Here is a 22,121-nt window from a genome sequence, read left to right as displayed (position 1 = left end):
ATATGTTTTCTATATAAAATATATCAAACTACCCAACAGTATATAAAATAGTTAAAATCCGCTCCACCTCGACCAACCACAACAGTAAAATGCTAATTACACGTAAATACATCAGTGATAATAATCCAATATATCATAGTAAAACACTCACAGGGTCCTTTTTCAGCATTTGGTACTTTAAGTAAATTTTGCTAATAATACTTGGTACTTGTACTTAAGTAATATTTTCATTGCAGGACTTTTCTTGTAGTGGAGTCTCTCTGGATACAGCACTCATTTGCAGCTGACAAGAGTGTTTAATACCTACATTTTTAACATGTAACAATGTATATGTAGACATATTTTCCTGACAAAATCCATACACGCATCTGACTTGGATGATGAAGAATCTGCTACGCTTCATTCGAGATAGTAGTCACACATTTCTGTTGCACTTCGAATAAGTAAAACAAGTGTACTTTCAACATAAACATCTTGCTTTCTAGTTCACCCCCTTTTGAAGGTTGTTAATACATTTCGGAGCCATTTGATCCCAGAAAATCAAGAGCAAAAACTTGCACTGCCTTTGATCTTGAATCAATATGTAATATCAGAAATGTCAAACTGTATGACTTTGCAGTGGAATAACGAGTGCGGTGCTAAAAATGGGTAAAAAGAAATCAGAGGCTTAAATCGAAAGCTTCAACCAAAGTTTAATGATGGATGAAAACTGTCACTGTTGCCCCACAGGTTTTAAACAAGGACTTTTATTAAACAGGTATATTATTATGACACCATATCTGGGACAAATGCCAGTTTACACCGTAGGAAAGGCTTTGCAGAAGGGGACCATGTCCTTTGTTTTTACAAGCAAAGTCAATACCCCCTATTTTATAAATGCATGGGTGCCACAAGTTTTCAAGTTCATATTATGAGAAGAAATATAACGAGCAGAAAATAATTTGCCATCTTTTGCTTTATAATGAAAATCTATAACCCTACCATGTAATACTTGATTGTTTTATCTCTTGAGGCCTCTTAAAAAGTATTCAGATGGAACATTTTGAGAAGGGAAAATCACTCTTTGGTGAATCTGATAAAAGGATCAAGTAGTCATTGCTTAATTTTAAGGGGTCAAGTTGTAGAAGAAGTAATTCTTTACTGTCATAACGTGTTTTTTGAAGAATGTAACTGTTTTAAATAGCCAAGCTCGCTCCTTTATGCCTATCATGTCTTGTTATTGTGCTATATGTGAAAGTTGTAAAAAAAATTTAATGTGTTAACAACTCTATGCTGCCATATTGACCAGTTCTCTCATGTAAAGGAGATAATGTATCTCTAGAGACTTCCTAGTTAAAGCGGCTATAATCAATATTTTTATGATAATGTATCAAATAATGTGACAATGATATAGACGTTTTCAGCTCATTGTTAGCTGTCCTGCCTTTACTGTATTTGTTCACTCTCACTGCTCTCATAGTGTCATTTGTGGCCGCAGCTGTTTTGAGTGAAAAAGCTCTAAAAACCGACTGTACACTACCTGCTCAGCACCAAACAACAGACAGACACAGTTAGCAGTTAGCTAGTGAACACAGTGGAGCATTTAGCAGCTAAAGAGCCAGCTATTTCCCTCAGGAGTTAGTGGAGACCAAAAACTAGAGCTAAAAGAGCATGAGAATTGGACTTTTGTTCATCAGGTGACACAAACACGACTCCAAACGAATGATCATGTTGCACTGTAACTGCTGGATGTGTAAATAAGCAAACTAACAAGTTCGTTATATCAACTTAAAATGTGATGATAAATCAATGTTCTCGTCACAACATATTTCTGCTGCCCCCAAGTGGCCACAAAAATCAGTTACTGCAGGTTTAAATAAATGTATTTAAAAAGCAGCAATGTTAGCAGCTCTGTAAAGCTGTACTTGAGCTACATGCTAACGTGCTCACAATGACAATGCTAACAGGGATGGTGTGTAGTAGGTGAAATGTTTACAATGTTCACCCTCTTGGTTTAGCATGTTAGCATGCTAGCATTTGCTAATTAGCACTAAACACAAAGTATCGGACAAAATAAAATTTTGACCCAACGATGGCGCTAGATGAAAATTCTGAGGACTGCTAGCATGGCTAATAACTTGTAACTTAAGTAAAAGTACTTATACAACAATGTAACAATACTCCATTACAAGTAAAGTCCTGCATTAAAATTGTCAGTTAGTTAAATGAACAGAAATATTATTTGCAAAAAGTACTTGCAAATGACCCCTTTCAAAGCTTCATATTATACATTTTATATATATATAAAACTTTGTCCTTCACCCTCCGCGGGTGGTCTCATCCTTCGAGCTCGGGTCCTCTACCAGAGGCCTGGGAGCTTGAGGGTTCTGCGCAGTATCTTTGCTGTTCCTAGTACTGCACTCTTCTGGACCGAGATGTCTGGTGTTCTTCCAGGGATCTGCTGTAGCCACTCCTCCAGTTTGGGGGTCACTGCCCCGAGTGCGCCCGATGACCACGGGCACCACTGTTGCCTTCACCTTCCAGGCCTTCTCCAGCTCTTCTCTGATATATATATATATATATATATATATATATATATATATATATATATATATATATATATATACACATTACTGTATAATGTATATATTAGATGATTATTACTGATGCATTCACTCAATTCAATTTTCAATTAAATTTTATTTATATAGCGCCAATTCATAAAAGAAGTTATCTCATTGCACTTTTACTATAGAGCTGGTCTAGACCGTACTCTTTATAATATTTACAGAGATCCAACAATTCCCACCATGAGCAAGCACTTGGCGACAGTGGCAAGGAAAAACTTCCTTTTAAGAGGCAGAAACCTCAGGCAGAACCAGACATTCATGTGTGAACAGCATTTTAATGTTATAGTCGGTTAAGGTAGAGCTACTTTGAACTACTTTATGCTTACATAGGTAAATGTTTTATCTGTCAGTTAAATGTCCTGCAGTAAAAAGTACAATATGTTGGTGTCATTAGGGTCTAATTGTAGGATCCAGTGTTTTTGAACCTTGACCTTCATACTATAGGGACTAAAAGTCAGGATATCTCGACCTCTGCTGCATCAATTTTGACAACTCTTTTTAGCGGTCTCTTTCTATTTACTGTATTTTGCAGGTACCTATAGCCTAGTTTTAATTAGTTTCCTACCAACAGTCAACATTGGTTTCTTGTAACCATGGCGATCATTCCATTACCTTGACCAATTTCTTATTATTTTAACCATGACAACCAAGGTCCCCTTACCTAGTACTTATTTTAACCCAAATGATGATCTTTCCCCAATCCTAACCAAACCTTAACCACAGCGATGTCACATAAAATAACCAGTGGTGGAATGTAACTAAGTACATTTACTCAAGTACTGTACTTAAGTACAAATTCGAGGTACTTGTACTTCACTGGATTCCTTTCTTCTCATGCCATTTTATACTTCTACTACACTACATGTCAGAGGGAAATATTGTACTATTTATTTCACTACATTTATCTGACAGCTTTAGTTACTTTACAAATTAAGATTCTTTCACACAAAACGTATGAAGAGCTTATCAAATATGTTATAAATTAATATTAAACTACACTACTACCCATCATAAATACAAGAAGGCCTACAAAAACGATTAGTTGATTGACAGGATTCACTGAGTCAGTTTTTCATGTAAAAGCATTTCATGGTTCCAGCTTCTCAAATGTGAAGATTTGCTGCTTTTTTGTTTGAATTATTTTAATAATTTTAATTTATTGTTAATAATGTTGAGGTTTGGACTGTTGGTTGGATAAAACAAGCTTTGTGAAGGTGTCACTTTGGGCTCTGGGTCATTGTGACGGCTTTTCTCACTATTTTCAGAATTTTTACAAACCAAACAATCAATCGATTAAAGGAGAAAATAATCAGCAGATAATGAAAATAATCATTAGTTGCAGTCTAATACAAAATAGTTAACATTTTGCTCCACCTCAACCAACTACAACATGAAAATCCTGCTTTTACATTAATGCATGAGTAATAATAATCTAATGGTATAATATGTAATGGTATAAAAGTCACATGGGACATTTTTTCTGCAAGTATTTTTACTTTTAAACTTTTAGTACATTTTCCTAATTACATACGTTACATACTTTTACTTAAGTAATGTTTTCAATGCAGGACTTTTAGGCTACCTGTAATGAAGTATTTTTACAGCGTGGTATTGAGTAAAGCATCGTAACACTTCCTCCACCACTGAAAATGTATATATTTTTCATCAAAGGTTATGGGAATTGTTTAGGTTTTGTTCAGGTTTTTCCAAGGTCAAAAATGAACATTGATTCTCAGTTTATGGTTAATATCTTTTAGTGATATTGTGTAGTATCACTCTACTGTGTATTGTAGGATTATTTGAATCCAATACTGTAGAGGTAGGCCTATATCTTTGTACAGTAATCTGACTACATAATCAACAGTTGCCACCTAAGAGTGTTTATCACTGACAACATGCAGCTAATTCAGAGTGATAAAATGCGCGCCCCCATCCTCTCCCTCCCTCCTTCATCTTCCTCCTCCTCCTCCATCCACTGTGTTGTGACAGGATTTGTAACGTCAGTCTCGGTGCTGCAAGAAGCGCCGTGCATGCCTCCTGTGTTTATGTGTGTGTCGTTGGCTGGAGGGGTTACCACGAAGCTCCTGCAGACAGACATTTTCTGATCCTCCGGGCATCCCATAATCTGTCAGATTAAACCAGTCCTCTGGATGAGACAGACCACCTTTGTGCTCCTGCGCCTCACGCCTCTTCGGGTGCCTAAATATCACCCTATTGTCTTCTTCTTTCTATTCTTATTTATTGAAATCCTCAAACAACGCCGATTTTTCCTCTTTCTTCTTCGTTGAAATGACAGCCGGACCGCCTGAGCGCTGTCCGCGGTGCTGAAACTCCCCGCGACCTTCCACCTGCAGCGGCGAATTTATGCGTCTCCGGCTGGCAATTTGACCGAGGACAAGTGGCGGACAGGGTGGAACTACCTGTTAGCTTCTCTCCAGGCTGCGGGATAATGCGTGCTCTGCTGCGAGTCTGACACCCAGGGAAGGGACTGAGAAGTGTCGTTTCATATTCATTCAGCATATTTGAATTGCTGCATATCTACTGACCTACTTTGTGCAAGTTGGGGACAAATCCGACGCAGGAGAGGAAGCAGCGCAGGCTCTGGTTGTAAGAGGATGGAAATGATATTGAAACAGTGGTGACCCTGAGGGGAAACTTCCAGTAAAACGCAGGAGAGTTAAGGAGGAGAAAGGAAGAGCAGAAGGCGTGCTGAAGAGCCAGAGGTGTGCGCGGAGACAGAGAAGGTTATGACCGCGCATCTTCACCTGGACCTCGGGCTGCTGCTGCTGCTGCTGGCCTGCTGGCAAACACCGGGGATGGTCGGAGCAAGTGAGTCTCTCTGTGTGTGTGTGTGTGTGTGTGTGTGTGTGTGTGTGTGTGTGTTTGTGGTTCTCATTTTCACTGTTAATGCACTCATCTTGCATCAAAGATAATGACTTTTCAGGTGCAAACAGCTGCTATAATTCAGATAATGATGCCATTTTGTACCAGGCTATGATATGTGTGTTTCAAAGGTGCTTCATTGGCATCAAATACACAAATATTTCATTCTAAAAAATCAACAAACAAACTGAAATGACAGAATCAAACATGAGCACACATACAAAACTACATTAGAAAAATACAATATTTATCTCATCAAATTTGTAAACCAGACAATTATGAAATACATCATGAATCTCAAAAAAGAAGAAATATAAGCTGAGTGATGCAACGTGGAATGATCATTTCTGTGCAATATTAACAGAAATAACATTCTTGCTGAAATAACATGCTGTGATACCAGTATGACGGTAGGAGAAGCAGGCCAAGTGATGGGTCAGGTGTTTCTGAGGTGATGACTGACACTTACTGAGCCATCACTTCAAGCTGCTTGCTCCTTTTCCTCACATAGGATGAATATCTTATTTTTTGGGAGATCTTTTTTTCAGTAAACATAATTAGACATAAAAAAACATGTATTTTAGACAAAAAAAGAAGGAAATTATCCTCAATGTAGGTGCTTGATCTCTTTCTTCGTGTATAGACTTTTGTATTTCTTTTCTCAATATAAAGCATATACATGAAACAATGACAATGTTTTTATTGTATTTTGGATTTAAAAAAAGGATAAAATTATGGTTCTCAGTGGCAACATCTCCTATCTGTGTCTTTTTGTCTGTATTGATTCATTTAAACCCTTAACCCGTTGGTGGTCGAGTCAGTATAAACTCATCCTATGCAGCCAAACATTGCTCAAACCCAAATAACTTTATTTTAAATTATAGTGGGGATCTTCACGTTTCTAAAGATCCCAAATATGTCAGGGTGAAATCTGTATAAAACTATAAAAAAAAAAACCCACATCCTTGGGTCTTGGGTTTGAATATTTCACTCAGTGTAAACATCATATTGCTTCAATGAAGAGTTAGAATAAGCTGATATAAATGTGATAATGGCAGACAGTGTGGAATAAGATCCTTTAAACAAATTTAAAGCTACTAAAGGAGGGAACAAAACTGGATGTCAAGGGGTGAAAAACCCTGAAAATGTTAATACATTTATTAAAATAAGAAAGTACATCATCCAAGTACAAGACACGCTTTACATTAACGCGTCACTTCATTTGTTTGATTTGGGTTAGTGGGGAGGTTCAACTAGACAAACAGCTGTTGTAAAACTGTCAAAACCTTAATTGAATGTCTGTCAGAGGATTGGAATTTCAAAGCAATCCTTCTCTTTACTCTCCAGCCTGTTTAATTAGCTGTAGCAGGAATGGACAGGCACTTAAATCATCCAAACTACTTGTTATTTTAGGATGCAATCATTCCTCAGTTTGCCCAGTTGTCATGGAAGTGTAGATGTAAAACATACAAGGTCAAAAATCAATATTCAGTTTCAACTTTTTAAGCCTTAAAGTGCTCAGAAATTTAAAAATCTGCAATTCTGTGATGGTCGCTTAAGAGGCGGTTTCTGTGTTTCTGTGATGTATTTTTACTATTTTGGGGGAAATTGTATGCCGTAATTAGATAGTAATAGTGGAGAGATGACAGGAAATGATTCTGCATCCGAGCAAATCAGATGGTCTCACACCTCTAGCAGGTTTTTCCACTTTTTATGAAAAAAAATTAGGTTTTAGGGCTCAGACGACGTAAGAAGCGCATCACTACATCTGCACCAGTATTTTCTATGTAAGCCTGCATATCGGCGGCGTCTTGACTTTTGTCATCGTGGGTTGATATGCAAGGATACACCATTGTCTTGTTTCCCAGCCTCGATGCAGACGAACTCTAGAAAGGCAGCAACTTCGTCTCGCATCGCCACAATCCCGGGTTCTATCCCCCTTACTGCTACCGTACCACGGCTGCTGTTTGGTGCACATAAGACTTTCAGTTGTTTCAGTGGTTCAGAGACATCCAGGAAGGAAGACAGAGACAGTGGTTATGATCTCCTCCCCATACAACCACCTGAGGTCCTGTACTTAGGTCACGTGACGACTCCTGAGCAAGTCTTTTGGATATGGTCAAATGCCCTGGGAATAGCTAATTAAGGGGAGCTTGCATTTAGAATATTTACCATGTATATGTGTGTTACTAAAGTCAAGAATGAATCTCCATGCTCAAGAAGACACATTTTCGTCAGATCTGGTTGAACTCTGGGTTGTGTTTTCTGTGTTCATCTTACTGCTCCCTGATGAAAACCTTGGAATTTGACAAAAAGCTGTTCATTTTCAGCCTAAAAATTCTACAAGGGTTTTTTTGGAAAGGAGCTCAAAGAAGGAAGCTGAACCTTTGCAGCATGAAGGGGATCAAAAAAATGCACCAACTGTGGCCACAGGAGGTCTTTATTAAGAGGGAGCAGGGTAAAGTGCTGCTTTATTCATGCAGGGAAGATTCTCTTTCTGCTCTGCTCTGCTTCATATCACTGCTCTACTCATTGTTGATTGTTATTTATTCTCTTTGCTCGCTCTGATCTTCCCTGGCAACCTGACAATTTGAATGATCCCTGTGTCTCGGTTTTTCTGGGTTTCTTTTACCTGCGTTTTTTCAGGCACTGCCATGGTGCTGCTCAAAAATTCAGCAGAGCTCGCTTTGATGGGTTTTTGTGGGATGTGACTCAACTTGACCGGCAGAGGTCTAATTAAAATTCTCAGCTAATTGCTGACATTTGGGTCCACTTCAAAAATGTTGTTGCATAATGTGGTCATTAATCAGAAAGCAACTTTCAGTTTACTCACAGAAAGTTGCGTAAGAATTAAAAATCGTGTCTATCATGTAATGTCTTACCTTCATATGATCATATTCATGGATGTATTTCTGAACAGGCCTATAGGGCCCAGGCCCAGGGGCCCGAGGGGTCAGGGCTGTGACCTAAGTGATTGTGTAACTGTGAAAATCTATCAAATGATCACAAAGAGACACAAAACGACCACAGAGACACACAACATGACCACATGAGGTCTTTTACATGTCTGTGCCCAGGTACCCATTGTCTCATAATTCGTCCATGATCATACTGTATCTTAATCAGCATGCGAAGGTTGTTACTGTATCTCGAGTGCACACACACACACACACACACACACACAGACATCCATCCGTCACAGAGAGTGGTGGGGAGCCATTAGCCAAATTAGACTGAGTCTATCAGCAAACACTTACTTTGCTGTGATTTATGGTCGACTGTCCGGCCCGTGTCGTACGTCACAGACTACTCTAATCCAGGAGAAACAATGTAAACAACGGCTGTCACAAGGCTTGTTGTTGTTTTTGTCTCTGGTGGAGATGCAGTCGTTGAAGTGTTGAATGGGGCTGCAGAGAAACATGAAATGTAGGCTTTGTGGAAGCTTTTGTCCGTCTTGTAGTACAATAAATGAACAGAGCATTGTGTGGAAAGATCAAACCACTAAATGTGTGTGTGCATTTGCATCTGAACTTCTGAGGCCAAATAAGGACAGAAAGATGAGGGAAATCCTCAAAAGTAAACACATCCTGGCTTTTCCTCTCATCTTCTTAGGATTGTAATTTTACTTGTGTGCTAAAACCAGGATTAAGATTAGTGTTCTCAAAATTCTGTCACTGCAGCAAGATTAATCCACCTGTTCCTGTTTTTCATGAATTTTCTAGATAAGAGGTGTTGACATCTTGAAACAGGACAGAAACATAAAAACTTTTACCTCACTATACTGGCAGATTCTCTTGTGTTGGAGCCATTCATACAATAGCAAAATATTCTATGATCTTTTGTATTATTTAATTCGCGTCACCTATATAAGGGGCATTTTCAAGAAATAGACAAAGCCTATGTAATGAATGCCTCTGTGCCCACAATTATGCATTCTTGGACTGTTTCCGAAGGTCTTTTTGCAAGTCAAACATACCACTGCAAAAATAATATACGCAATTTTAGTAAGTATGTAGTCTTTGGGTTTAAGTTTAGCTATAATTTCTTACCAAAAGCTCTGTGGTGCAAATTTTGTGTAGACTCAAAAGACTTAGTTATCGCAAACGCTTGATTGCAGTTGTTGCAGTTAAGGGTGGCCCAACCAGTTATTAGGTTTAGGGGGCAATCACTTTTTCACACAGGGTCATATAGGTTTGGATTTTGTTTTCCCTTAATAATAACAACCTTCATTCAAAAACTGCATTTTGTTTTTACTTGTGTTATCGTTGACTAATATTTAAATTTGTTTGATGATCTGAAATATTTAAGTGTGACAAACATGCAAAAAAATAAGAAATCAGGAAGGGGGCAAACACTTTTGCACACCACTGTATGTTGTATATCATTAGATTTTAGATGATTTCAGCTGAGGGGAGAAACCTCAGAATTAAAACAAATTTGGCTTTATATAGAACAATTATAGACCTAAAAATAAATGACCTAAATGCATCCTGAAATGTTTATTAAATTATGAATGGGCATGAATAAATAATTTGAACAAACCATGCGAAAACATGATGAAGGACAAACAAGGACATGCAAAGAGTGTGTGTGTGCTCTTACATCCACCTGAACTGCTATATTTCATCATTTAATCAATATCCACATTCTACTCCTCTTCCTACTCCCTGTTTTCCCTCCAACCTCTCTCCATTTCTCGCTTTTTTTGCTACCACTCCCTTCATAATTGATCTTTTTTCCTCCCTTTCCGTCCATCCATCTCACTTTGCCCTTCGTCAGTCTTTTCTCTCTAAACCAAAAAGATTGATATTTGCCCGAGATAATTGCTCTCTCTTCATCTTTTTTTCTTCCTCTGACTCATTCATCCCTTGTTCTGTCAGATTCCTGGTGTCTTTCATCCTCCCCTCTCTCTCTCTCTCTCTCTCTCTCTCTCTCTGTTTCCCTTTCTCACCACTGTTTTTCTCTCTCGTCTCCATCTCTTTTCCTCTGTCTTCCTAACTCTATCTAAGCCTCCCCTCTCATCTCCTCTCCTGGTTTGTATAATGTTAACTGCAGAAGTCTATTCACCGTGCGTGCACTCCATCGTACCCCTGGCAGATGAAAGTGGTTGGGATTTAGCAGCCGTAACGTGATGGGTGAATGCTTTTCTCTGTGGAGTGTGTGTGTGTGTGTGTGTGTGTAGGTGGAGGATGGGATTTTCTGCATGTTTTTACTATACGTACTTATGTTTTGTTTGTTTTTTTGAATATTCTCTGTCCTCTTCCTTTCGTAAAGGAAAATTCATCGTTAAAATCCTCCTAAAAGTCCTCTTGTTGATATTTAGACAATGTTGTGTTTTTCAACTTTGTGGCAACAGTTTGGGAAAGACCATTTCCTATTTAAACTTTACCATTCCCCGTGCACAGTGCCAGATCCATAAAGAAATGGTTTTCCCAGCTTGGTGTGCAAGAACTTGACTGGCCTGCACAGAGCCCTGACCTCAACCCCATCCGTTGTGTGCAGCACATGTTTGCATTGTGTTAGCGGTGTTCAGACCAAAAACAGACCTGCTTTAAAAAAATACAGGAGGCTGAGTTAGTGGAAGCATGTCTCAGGTACCAGTGAGACATGAAATACAATCCAGGAAGTCCAGTTTGAGTAAAGATCGATGAATTAGAAGGCTTTTCAGATGTCAAAACACTGCACAGCAGTTTATCATAGATTTTACAACACTGAAAAGTTATTAGTTGTTGCAACAAGCACCAGGTAAACAAATAAAATACAGCGTTCATAGCCTTATTCACATGAATTTGATATCTGGACGGTTACAAAAATTCGCTTCACATTCTGTCTTAAAACACCTTGACTGCTTTTTATAGCTGAATGGGAGCAAATCCCTGCAGCCAGGCTCTAAAATCTTGTGGAAAGTCTGAGTTGAGTCTGTTATAGCAGCTGTTATAGCTACTTTTGGCCATATAGAGTTTAATCTCAGAAAATGATTTAGAAAATGGAAAAATGCTTCTGTAAACATCATATTTTGAGTCAGTTCCTCAAAATCAAAGATCAAGAGCATCTTTCTACAGCCACCATTTAGCACAGGCTTTCAATAATCATACAGAGAGGAATTTATCACAGAAAAAGGCAGTGTGACCAATTTCTACGCCTACAGTATCAGGAAATAGACCAGAATGCATTGCAGCCACAGGGACAACTGGGTTAGACACATATCTTGCTTCTCCTCAACTGAAAAAAAACTCCCACTTTCTTGCTCTTGCTATGCTTTCATTCACTCCACCTACACACTCATGCTGAGGTACAACAGGTTCATAATCCTTCCCTGTGTGCTGTCAAGGGGCATTCTGGGAAATGTAGGAAGTCACACACTGACAAGGCAGATTGAAGGAACTTCATGCACTCTATCACCGATTACAGTGTTAAAGAAAGTATGTGGATTTTCCTTTTAATGACTGGACCAGTTTTGGCTGGCAGGCCAGTGTCCTGAAGGGAGCGGAGGAAGTTCTGGCTTGCATAATGAGCTGTGGTTAGCTTGTTAGCCTGAGATAGAGCTTGACATTCATGGTCATACTCCACAGAGCCTGACTGCATGCTTTCGGTTTGAAATCACACTGAATTTTTTTTAGTCTGTCACAGAATGTTGGGAGAGTTTGTGTCGGTACCGCCGCCTCCAGCAGCCTGGAAATGAGCTGTTTTCTTTGTTACAGCAAAGGGGAGGTGATGCTGCTGTCATTTTTTGTTTTGGTCGACACTGCTCCAAACAAGGTGGCATTGGATTCATGGATAATCAATAGAACATCAGGCCAAAGAAAAAACAACAACAATGAAGCTGTGACAGTTAAGATAATTGAAGATTAAATTACATAATTAAAATAAAGAAAAACAAAAGATTGTATAGAAGCGAATTTCAAAAAATGTGTTTTGATTTGAATTGTTTTTTTTACATATTAAGGGACTGTATGAAAATGATTGGGGAGGGGAGTTGAAACTTCTATTTCACTTTTAAATGCAAGACTCTCTTTAGGTTGATTAATATTTTCTTTGGACCCTCCCCTTGACATGAGAAAACAATCAGACTTTTTTCACCATTAATAACTAAAAGCTGCAAAGCATAAAGAATTTAAGATGGTGTAATCTAATTTAAACCTTATATATTAATTGAATAATAATGTTTTCAATAGCCACTAATGCGCACCTTAGAAGTGTGATTGTTAATTTTCCATCCACTCTCTATTTTAGAATAACACTAAATAAACATGAATCATAATGCAGGCCAACTTTATATGACATATTCAAGTTTTTTAAAACTTTCTGTTATGATGTTATGACTAAAATGAAAGAGGAAATGACTGTTGGTAGACATGTAATCACTAATGCACACACATGTATTTGTGTTTCTCTTAAGTGACATATTGGTCCCATTATCTAGTTTACAGTGTTTGGTAAAATGAAGGCCTAAAACAGTGACCAAATCGTGACCTCTGAATTTGCCACAACTTTATGACCTGTAGCGCACACAAATTTGTGACTATTTGACTGTTGACTGTTTTAGAAATATAAATTTGGGCTGACCAGTAATTAAAATACCGTCTGCTACTCTTTCAGAGAAGTCAGACTCCCTTCAAGTCAGCCTCCCTTCAATACACAACCCTCCTCCTTTTCTGACCTCCACTCCCCTCCTAATCATTTTCATGAAGTCCCTGAGTCAGCTGTAATACCTGAACACTGTGTTGGAATTGAGAAAGTGTGAAAACTAGTTATCAAGTGAGTAGAGAGGTTGATGGAAAAACAGTTGAAATAGCTAGCTAAAAGTAATGGATAAGGAGCAAGCAGCAACCTCCGAGTATGAAAAGTGAAGCCAATGCAGAGAGCCTTTTAAACCTGCATTTTTTTCTAATGGCCATCAGGGGGCGACGCCAGTGGTTGCAGAAAGAAGTCTGATTGTATAGAAGTCTATGAGGAAAATGACCCTACTTCCCACTTGATTTATTACCTCAGTAAACAGTTTCCTAATGAGTTTATGGTCTCAAACGCTAGTTTCAAGTCTTCTTCAATACAGCATGATGTTCGTTTTGTAAATTCTGGTCCCATTAAGAGTAAAATAGATGATAAAGCAGGGTATGCTTTAGGGCATGGCTATCTTGTAACACTTGTGACAAGTCGCTAACACAGCGACCTCTCAGTCAGGATAGAGGCGATGCGTATCCACTGCACTGTGCACATTTAACTATCCGTGAACTTGTTTTTTGGTGCTGTCTGTGTTCTTGTCTACAAACTTTGACCCTTTCACAGTGTGTTCAGTTCATGAAAGTTAATTGTAACATTATGGTCGGTTGTACTAAAAGACACCCTAGGAGTTAGCTGTTCATTTTTTCCGGAAAGTAAATTCTGTTTTAAGCCTGTTTTTCGCTAGCCAAAATTAATTAATATCACAGTTAACGTGAATTACAGATGCACCTTGCTAACCTCGCTAGCACTTGCGTTAGCTGATAACTTAGCGTTTGCTATGCTCCCCAGCTCCAGCCCCTCGTCCAAATATGGTCACTTCTGGTCACTGGTTGCAAAAAACCAAGATGGCGATGGCCAAAATGCCAATCTCGAGGCTTCAAAACGGTAGCACACAAACCAATGGGTGAAGTCACGGTAACTACGTCCACTTCTTTTATACAGTCTATGATAAAGAGTTGAAATTGTTAGCTTGGCAAGTAGTGGATAAAAAGAAATAGCTAAATGTATCAGATAAATGGTTGAAATTGTTATCGAAAGGTATTAAACTGTTAGAATTGCTTGCTAAAAGTCATGGATAAATGATTGAAATGTTCAGCTCATGCAAACCTAAGTGGCAATAACTACAAATGCAGATGTCATGATCACTAACAGTACACAACCAACCGGCTATATGAGGGTCTGTTGAAAAGGTGGGGAAAAAAACACCTTGTATCATGTTTGTAGGCAGCTGCTGCCAGTTCTGTCCTCCTTTGAAAAACGGAAAAATATGCAGTATCATTATTGTTTCTTTTTTACGCCAAACATGAAGATAATTACAATTTCAGTGTGACTTTAATACACCATAATGCAAAACCTCAGCATTTTAAAGTCCTTTTTTTAGCCTTGATGCCTGTGCAGGCTCCTTTTCCCTTCTGATGGTGGTTTGTTTTTTATAAACCACATGCACACATGGAGACACACAAGGGGGCACACACTTTTCCAGTGGGCACATATTAATTACTTTCTGCAGCCAGAGAAATTGATGAGAAATATGGAGTGCTATTCTTGTCCTGCACTACAAGAAGAAGAAGTTGGAGTGGATGAACTGAACTCATCAATAGCTCCTGACTCGCAGTAAGAAATCCAGTTATTGATTCCATTAGATGTTATATCATCACTAAGAGGAAAGTCATGGAAGGATGCCTGCTCATCTCTTTCCTGCTTCTTTCCTGCTTCTTTCCTGCTTCTTTCTTTCTTTCTTTCTTTCTTTCTTTCTTTCTTTCTTTCTTTCTTTCTTTCTTTCTTTCTTTCTTTCTTTCTTTCTTTCTTTCTTTCTTTCTTTCTTTCTTTCTTTCTTTCTTTCTTTCTTTCTTTCTTTCTTTCTTTCTTTTTCTTTCTTTCTTTCTTTCTTTCTTTCTTTCTTTCTTTCTTTCTTTCTTTCTTTCTTTCTTTCTTTCTTTCTTTCTTTCTTTCTTTCTTTCTTTCTTTCTTTCTTTCTTTTTCTTTCTTTCTTTCTTTCTTTCTTTCTTTCTTTCTTTCTTTCTTTCTTTCTTTCTTTCTTTCTTTCTTTCTTTCTTTCTTTCTTTCTTTCTTTCTTTCTTTCTTTCTTTCTTTCTTTCTTTCTTTCTTTCTTTCTTTCTTTCTTTCTTTCTTTCTTTCTTTCTTTCTTTCTTTCTTTCTTTCTTTCTTTCTTTCTTTCTTTCTTTCTTTCTTTCTTTCTTTCTTTCTTTCTTTCTTTCTTTCTTTCTTTCTTTCTTTCTTTCTTTCTTTCTTTCTTTCTTTCTTTCTTTCTTTCTTTCTTTCTTTCTTTCTTTCTTTCTTTCTTTCTTTCTTTCTTTTCTTTCTTTCTTTCTTTCTTTTTTCTTTCTTTCTTTCTTTCTTTCTTTCTTTCTTTCTTTCTTTCTTTCTTTCTTTCTTTCTTTCTTTCTTTCTTTCTTTCTTTCTTTCTTTCTTTCTTTCTTTCTTTCTTTCTTTCTTTCTTTCTTTCTTTCTTTCTTTCTTTCTTTCTTTCTTTCTTTCTTTCTTTCTTTCTTTCTTTCTTTCTTTCTTTCTTTCTTTCTTTCTTTCTTTCTTTCTTTCTTTCTTTCTTTCTTTCTTTCTTTCTTTCTTTCTTTCTTTCTTTCTTTCTTTCTTTCTTTCTTTCTTTCTTTCTTTCTTTCTTTCTTTCTTTCTTTCTTTCTTTCTTTCTTTCTTTCTTTCTTTCTTTCTTTCTTTCTTCTTTCTTTCTTTTTTTCTTTCTTCTTTCTTTCTTTCTTTCTTTCTTTCTTTCTTTCTTTCTTTCTTTCTTTCTTTCTTTCTTTCTTTCTTTCTTTCTTTCTTTTCTTTCTTTCTTTCTTTCTTTCTTTCTTTCTTTCTTTCTTTCTTTCTTTCTTTCTTTCTTTCTTTCTTTCTTTCTTTCTTTCTTTCTTTCTTTCTTTCTTTCTTTCTTTCTTTCTTTCTTTCTTTCTTTCTTTCTTTCTTTCTTCCTTCCTTCCTTCCTTCAGTGATTGTTTAGCTGTTGTGGAAAGGGGTTATGTCTTCTTTTCTTCCCTCCTAATTCCAGCTGTTTTCCTCATGAAACAACGAAAAACAAAACAAACAGTTTTCTCTTTTATTTACCTTCCTTCTCCCTCTCTCTCAGTGGAGGTCACAGCTTTTACTGATGATTTAGTGACATAAAAAAATCTCACACTCTCTCAGTGAACACTTCAGATTTCCCATCCATTTTAACCTGCCCCCAGAGAATCATTAATATGAGCCTTAAGTGTGTAAGTACAGTATGTGTGTGTTTCTCATCTTTTGCACGTGATCACACATTTACATTTTAGCCATTTAGTCGACACTTTAATCCAAAGTGACTCTCAACGACAGAGTAGATGGGAAAGTCGTCCTCACCAGTGTCTTGCTCAAGGACACTTGGAGAGGCGGCTGATGGAAACCCTGACAAAAACACATGTTGGCATGATGGATTATCAGTGTGCCTGTGGACGTCCAGCTAGAGACGAGGACACTGTAAGGACTAGGGGAGATTTGTTTATTAGCCCCTTTCACTTATCCACAGTGTCAATGCTTAAGTGTTTTAGGTTCAGGCTCTAAGTTTGAAGGAGTTTGAAATTTTTTCCTCCACTCACTGGACGTACAACCATTAAAGGAGTAGTTTGACATTTTGGGAAGCGCGCTTATTCACTTTCTTGCCGAGAGTTAGATGAGAAGATTGATACCACTCTCATGTCCTTGTGGTAAATATGTAGTTAGCCTGACTGTCCAAAGATTACATAATTTGCATAACATCACCTCTAAAGCTCACTAACATTAACATGTTGCATCTCGATCCGTACAAAAACAGAAATCTAAAAATGATTATTTGTGTTTTTATAGTGGGTTATGTGGCGGACTCTCTTAATTGGGCACAGTAACTTCCTTAACTAGTAACTTCAGATTATTTCAGCAAAGTCCCGAAGAGATACAACCATCCAGTAATTCATAATAAAGCTTAATTTAGAGAAAAGACCAAACAAAATAACATACTTTTGTGTAGCAGACCTGTGTTTTTTCTTGAATCTGGAACCACATTGTCTCTAATTATGTGAAATCCTGCAGGACTTTCTCCAATGCAAAAATTAGAAAGGCTAGGTAATTTTATTTATGAAGCACATTTCATTTCAACAAAACATTATGTGCAATGCATTAAAATGCACATAGCAACAACTAACATGACGAATATAATAAATAAAAGAAAATGCAACAATAAAAAAGAAGAGAAAGATTGTTAAACTTGTTTAATCATCTTTAATGTATTAATTTTCCTGAGAGGGATAAAAGCTTTTATGATTTTCAGAGAAGTAACATATTGTTTTGGCTTTAGGGTTAGAACAAGGTTTCCTTCTTTGCTGAGAGTTTGAAAAGGAGTTTTTAAATCCTCTGAATGTGATGTTTTTAGATTTTTAGAACACACTATATGGCCAAAAGTATGCAGACACCCCTGTTTCTGGCTGTTTTTTCATGGTTTAAGCTAAAGCACTTGGTGTCAATCCTTTCCTGTTTCAACTTGGCAATGCCCCCATGCACAAAACCAGCTACCTAAAGAAGCTGAAGTCATTTGGAGCAAACAGACAGATCTTGTTAATGTTTTTCCAATCTATAATACAGATTGTTATGCAGTATGGAATCAGTGCATGGTGCAATTGTCTCTCTGTTCAACTTAAAGCTAGACTGGCTAGACTGCTTCGTATCTGCTCAAAGATCGTGGGTCAAACACTTGAGTTTTCAAACTGCGTATACTAACAGGATGTTGTCTCTGGCTGGTAATATTACATCAGACCCCTCTCATATTTTATTTGAAGAATGTCCGCTCTTGCCATCAAACAGAAGATTTAGAGTCCCACAGGCTCGACTGAACAGGTTAAAGAACTCTTGTTTTCCTCAGTTTGTCAAACTGTTAGTAGGCCTCAGTGTTCCTGAAAAGACTAAGCAATGAAAAAAGTGAGTGATTAAATTGATTGCATTGCAGCCACTTATTCGCATGAATATATGCTCGCAGTATTTGTTTTGTAGTTTTGGTTAAATGTTGTGTTTTTGTTATGTATTTGAAACAGTTTACATCTTGGGACGCAAGACAAATTTCAGAAAATATTGTGATGATAAAGTGAAATCAAATCAAAGAAACTGTTTTCCCAGTTTGTTGTGGAAGAATTTGACTGGCCTACATCTTTGGGATGAACTGGAACGAGCCAGGCCATATTGTTCAACATCAGTGTTTGACCTCACCAATGCTCTTGTGGTTGAATACAAATGCCTGCACAACCAGAAGAGAGGAGGTTGTTACAGCAGCAGACAAATGTCTGTTGTTTTGAAATTAAAGTTCAACAGTCACATATGGGTGTAATGTTGTCATGTCCACATACTTTTGTGTATACATTTAGTGTATTTCCTGGGACTGAATTTGAGTTTTATCTCAAAATCGATTTAGTGATGAAAAACGTATGGGTGGAATGTTTCGTGTGTCCACACACTTCTGGCCGCATATTTTTTTTGTCCAAAATTGTTGCCCTTTTAAATACTTTGTGTGTTTTCTTTGCTGCAGCAGGACATGAATGCTCTGAAAACTACATCTGCAGATTCTGAAGTGTGTAACTGACCGTCCCTAACGTGTGTGTGTGTGTGTGTGTGTGTGTGTGTGTGTGTGAACAGCTGTGCCAGCACCCCCGGTGAACGTATCGGTGACCCAGCTGAGGGCGCACTCGGCCATGGTGACCTGGAACGTCCCTCAGGGAGACACTGTCATTGGATATGCCATTTCACAGCAGGTACAGTGAAGTATCATCACTGTATATGTGTGTATATGTGTGTGTATGTGTGTGTGTGTATGTGAATATTTACTATGAGCATGCATGGCATCTGAGCTCAAGAATTGATTTTCCTTAATTGATTTAATCCTCAAAAAGCTTGGAAAATAATTTGTCAGACTGCTGATTAAACTCAGTCAATCTGTCTTGTGTCAAATGTACCCTGCTCTAACCCTTTCTCCCTCTGCGCTCTCATTTGGTTGAAGGCCAATTAATTTTGAAGGGATACAAATTGAATGGTAATACAGTAAATTATGAATCGAATACCCAGAAAACTTGGATCGCCGCCATGCTATTCCAAAGTTGAATGATGTATTTTTTGTGATCGTCTTTATCTCTTGAGGAGTGGATTCTTTTCTCTCTCTTTTTCCCCCCTCTTGCTGTCCACAGGGGTTTTTAAAACGCTGCATCATTCACAAGCGGCAAACTGCGGGGCCGTATAAATGAAGCCAACGGGGAAGTGCCAAAAGCTGCAGTTCCTTGAATGGTCACTTGACTGGCTCCAAAAGCGAGTCAATCCCAATTAACCCCCATGTTAAAATTCCCAACTTTACAGCAGAAATAAACATGTTTACAGCCTGGTCTCTATAGCTAATTTCCCCCTTCATGACAACTGTGAGGGTGAATTTTTATATAACTCACCCGTTTAAATTATATTAAGGAGCCGCCCATTTTGAGCTTCACAGCGTCTCTATGGGTGACGTCACGGACACTACGTCCATTTTTTTATACAGTGTGTGGTCTTTGGAAATGTCAGGGGAATTTGCTCATAAACATTTCACTTGCTGAAAGGCTTGTTAATGTCAAGGCTGGCTGCTGGTTGCCTTAGGCAGTTTTTAATGAAAATACAAATCTCCTGATTACAAAAGTTTCCAGCCAAAAGAAGACCTGGAACTTTCTAAGTATCCACTTAGCAAGAAAGAGCAGACAAATAGGCCTATTGTTGGAAATGGTAGAATGATAGAATATCTTTAATATCAGAATCTGGACATTTCAACCATTCATCCATGACTATTAGATAACAATTTCAACTGTTTCATACTGTACATATAGCTAAAACTTAACCATTTATCAGATACATTTAGCTATTTCAACCATTTATAATTAGGAGAACCAATTCAACTGCTTATCTGTCAATTTAGCTCTTTACTACAACAATTGTCTGTAACTACTCAATCTGTCCACATTCCCCCCCAGCAACTCCACTGTATCCCTGGGGTCCAAGTAGCCCTGGTTGGAAACCAGTAGACATTTCACATTTATTCTCGACATAGTATATCATTTTGTCCGTCTCACATCTCCTGAAACCCAAGCTACTACTCAGCTTGGTTCATTCTAATCAGCTTTTACCACTCACAGTTTGGCAAAGGGAGAGTCAGACATAGCTGAGCTCTGAGGGGGAGTTGTCTCCATTAGTGGAAATGATTTGGCTGGGACTTGTCTCACAGGAGGAGCATCCACGGCGGCAGCGATGCCAAACAACTCTCTCTATTTATTCATTTTTTAAGTCGCCTCACGTCTGACTCAGCCTCATCAACCTCGTGGCATTTTCGAGAAAACAGAGAATGGGGATGTAAAACATCTCCTGCCATAACCTCAGAAAGCACTTATGTAAAAACCTTACTCAAATATTAATAGGGGAGGTGATGGGAGCAGGTAGATGCAGCGGGTATCCATGCAGGAGGTTTTATCTACTGAGCTCCTTTTTTTCTACTATTAGTCATCAAACTCTGGGTGAGGGTGAAAATATACAAAAGGGCAAAAAATCGCAAGAAATGCAGTTATATAAAAGGTGCTGCACTCAACAATGATCCTATGTCAGGCCTCAGGCTTAATTTGGACCCGCATACAGTCTGCTTTGGGAGATTATTTCATATACACTTTCTTTCAGTAACAAGCTGAGCCTTCTGTTTGTGAAGGAGAGGCAGGATGAGTGAATCTGCTCAGACAAAGAGGTTCTTCACTCATCTGAAGTTATTCCAAATCCCAGAGCTCCGGCTGCCGAGATTCACACATTATGCAACAGCGCTTTCAAACACACACACACACACAGAGGAAGTAACCTCATTTGAGATTGTATATCTGACATGCACAAACTCCTAATAATCCTAATTCTGATTCCTAAATCCCAAACTATGACATGCACAAGACTAATTAATGATTTATGTGTATATGTGGGTGGATGTTGAAAAAATATATCCATGCTGCGGCTGCAGATAGTGTCTGTTTTAAACTGTAAGCATGTTCTGAGGTTTCTTAACCTGCTACTAGAAGAAAACTGTCAGCTCGTGACAAGAAGAGAGAAGAGATTTGTTTATCTGCTGCACTTCACTGCTGAAATGCATTAGGCTGCTGACTTAAAAATAGCTCTGTAACCAAACTTTGTCTTCACCTGTAGACCTAAGGTTCAGTCCTCACAGAAGACACATTTTACTGAGGTTGCAACCTTTTTAAAAGTCTCATCAGCTTGTCTCAACTGAACCATAACCTACCAAGCTAAAAGCTAAATCTATCCAGATGAAAAGAAAACTGGGTGAAGTCTTGTTTTTTTCCTGTCATACCTTACTGAGTTTATTTGTGGAAAGTGCGATAAACACATGTAGAGCCACAGGAATCAAGCACCCTGCAAAACCTTTCATTTAAAAAGTTCACCTTCCTATAGTAGGGCACTGTTTATGACTGATGGTGTTTGGCACTGGAAAACTTTAAAGAATGTTAAAGAAGCAGCTCGGCCAGCAGAAGTGCAAAAATGGTGGCATTTATTTAAAAAACAAAAATGAAACCGAGGCAAAAATGAAATGTTCCTTACCTCTAGGCTAAGGTTGTAGGCCTGCAGGCACAACTCAGGGCTGGAAAAAAAAGTACTTAACCACCTCCGCAAATGTTTTGGGTCAAAAACAAACATTTAATATGTTAATACTTACTGTTATTAATTAAAATTCAGTCAAAGGCAGTAAAGCCCAATGCACCTTTGTAGTAATAATGGAAATACAACATTATGCATCATGAAGTATCATGTCACTGAAATTTAACTAAATATGATTATAGATTTAGGACACTAATAATACAACAATTTTTTTCAGTTATAGTTACTATATAGCAA

The 22,121-nt window shown here is 37.9% G+C and overlaps 1 protein-coding gene across 3 annotated transcripts in view; it reads left to right on the top strand.

The window, feature by feature from the left end:
* The window catches only part of LOC122871803 (fibronectin type III domain-containing protein 4-like), a 59,314-nt gene that overhangs the window by 28,417 nt on the left and 8,776 nt on the right, over window positions 1-22,121 (top strand). Inside the window, exons 1-2 of one of the 3 annotated variants that reach the window (XM_044187201.1) lie at window positions 4,585-5,438; window positions 18,864-18,979. In XM_044187201.1, the coding sequence (XP_044043136.1) occupies window positions 5,357-5,438; window positions 18,864-18,979 (198 nt within the window). In that variant the 5' untranslated portion in view covers window positions 4,585-5,356. Of the gene's footprint in view, window positions 1-4,584; window positions 5,439-14,100; window positions 14,130-18,863; window positions 18,980-22,121 lie in introns of those variants that run through there. The other 2 variants (XM_044187203.1, XM_044187202.1) reach the window with 2 other exon arrangements.

The sequence above is a fragment of the Siniperca chuatsi genome, linkage group LG24 (genome assembly GCF_020085105.1).
Source record: "Siniperca chuatsi isolate FFG_IHB_CAS linkage group LG24, ASM2008510v1, whole genome shotgun sequence".
NCBI classification, from domain to species: Eukaryota; Metazoa; Chordata; class Actinopteri; order Centrarchiformes; family Sinipercidae; genus Siniperca; species Siniperca chuatsi.
The sequence above is the reverse complement of the archived record's forward strand: the minus strand, read 5'-3'. Positions and strand labels throughout refer to the sequence as shown.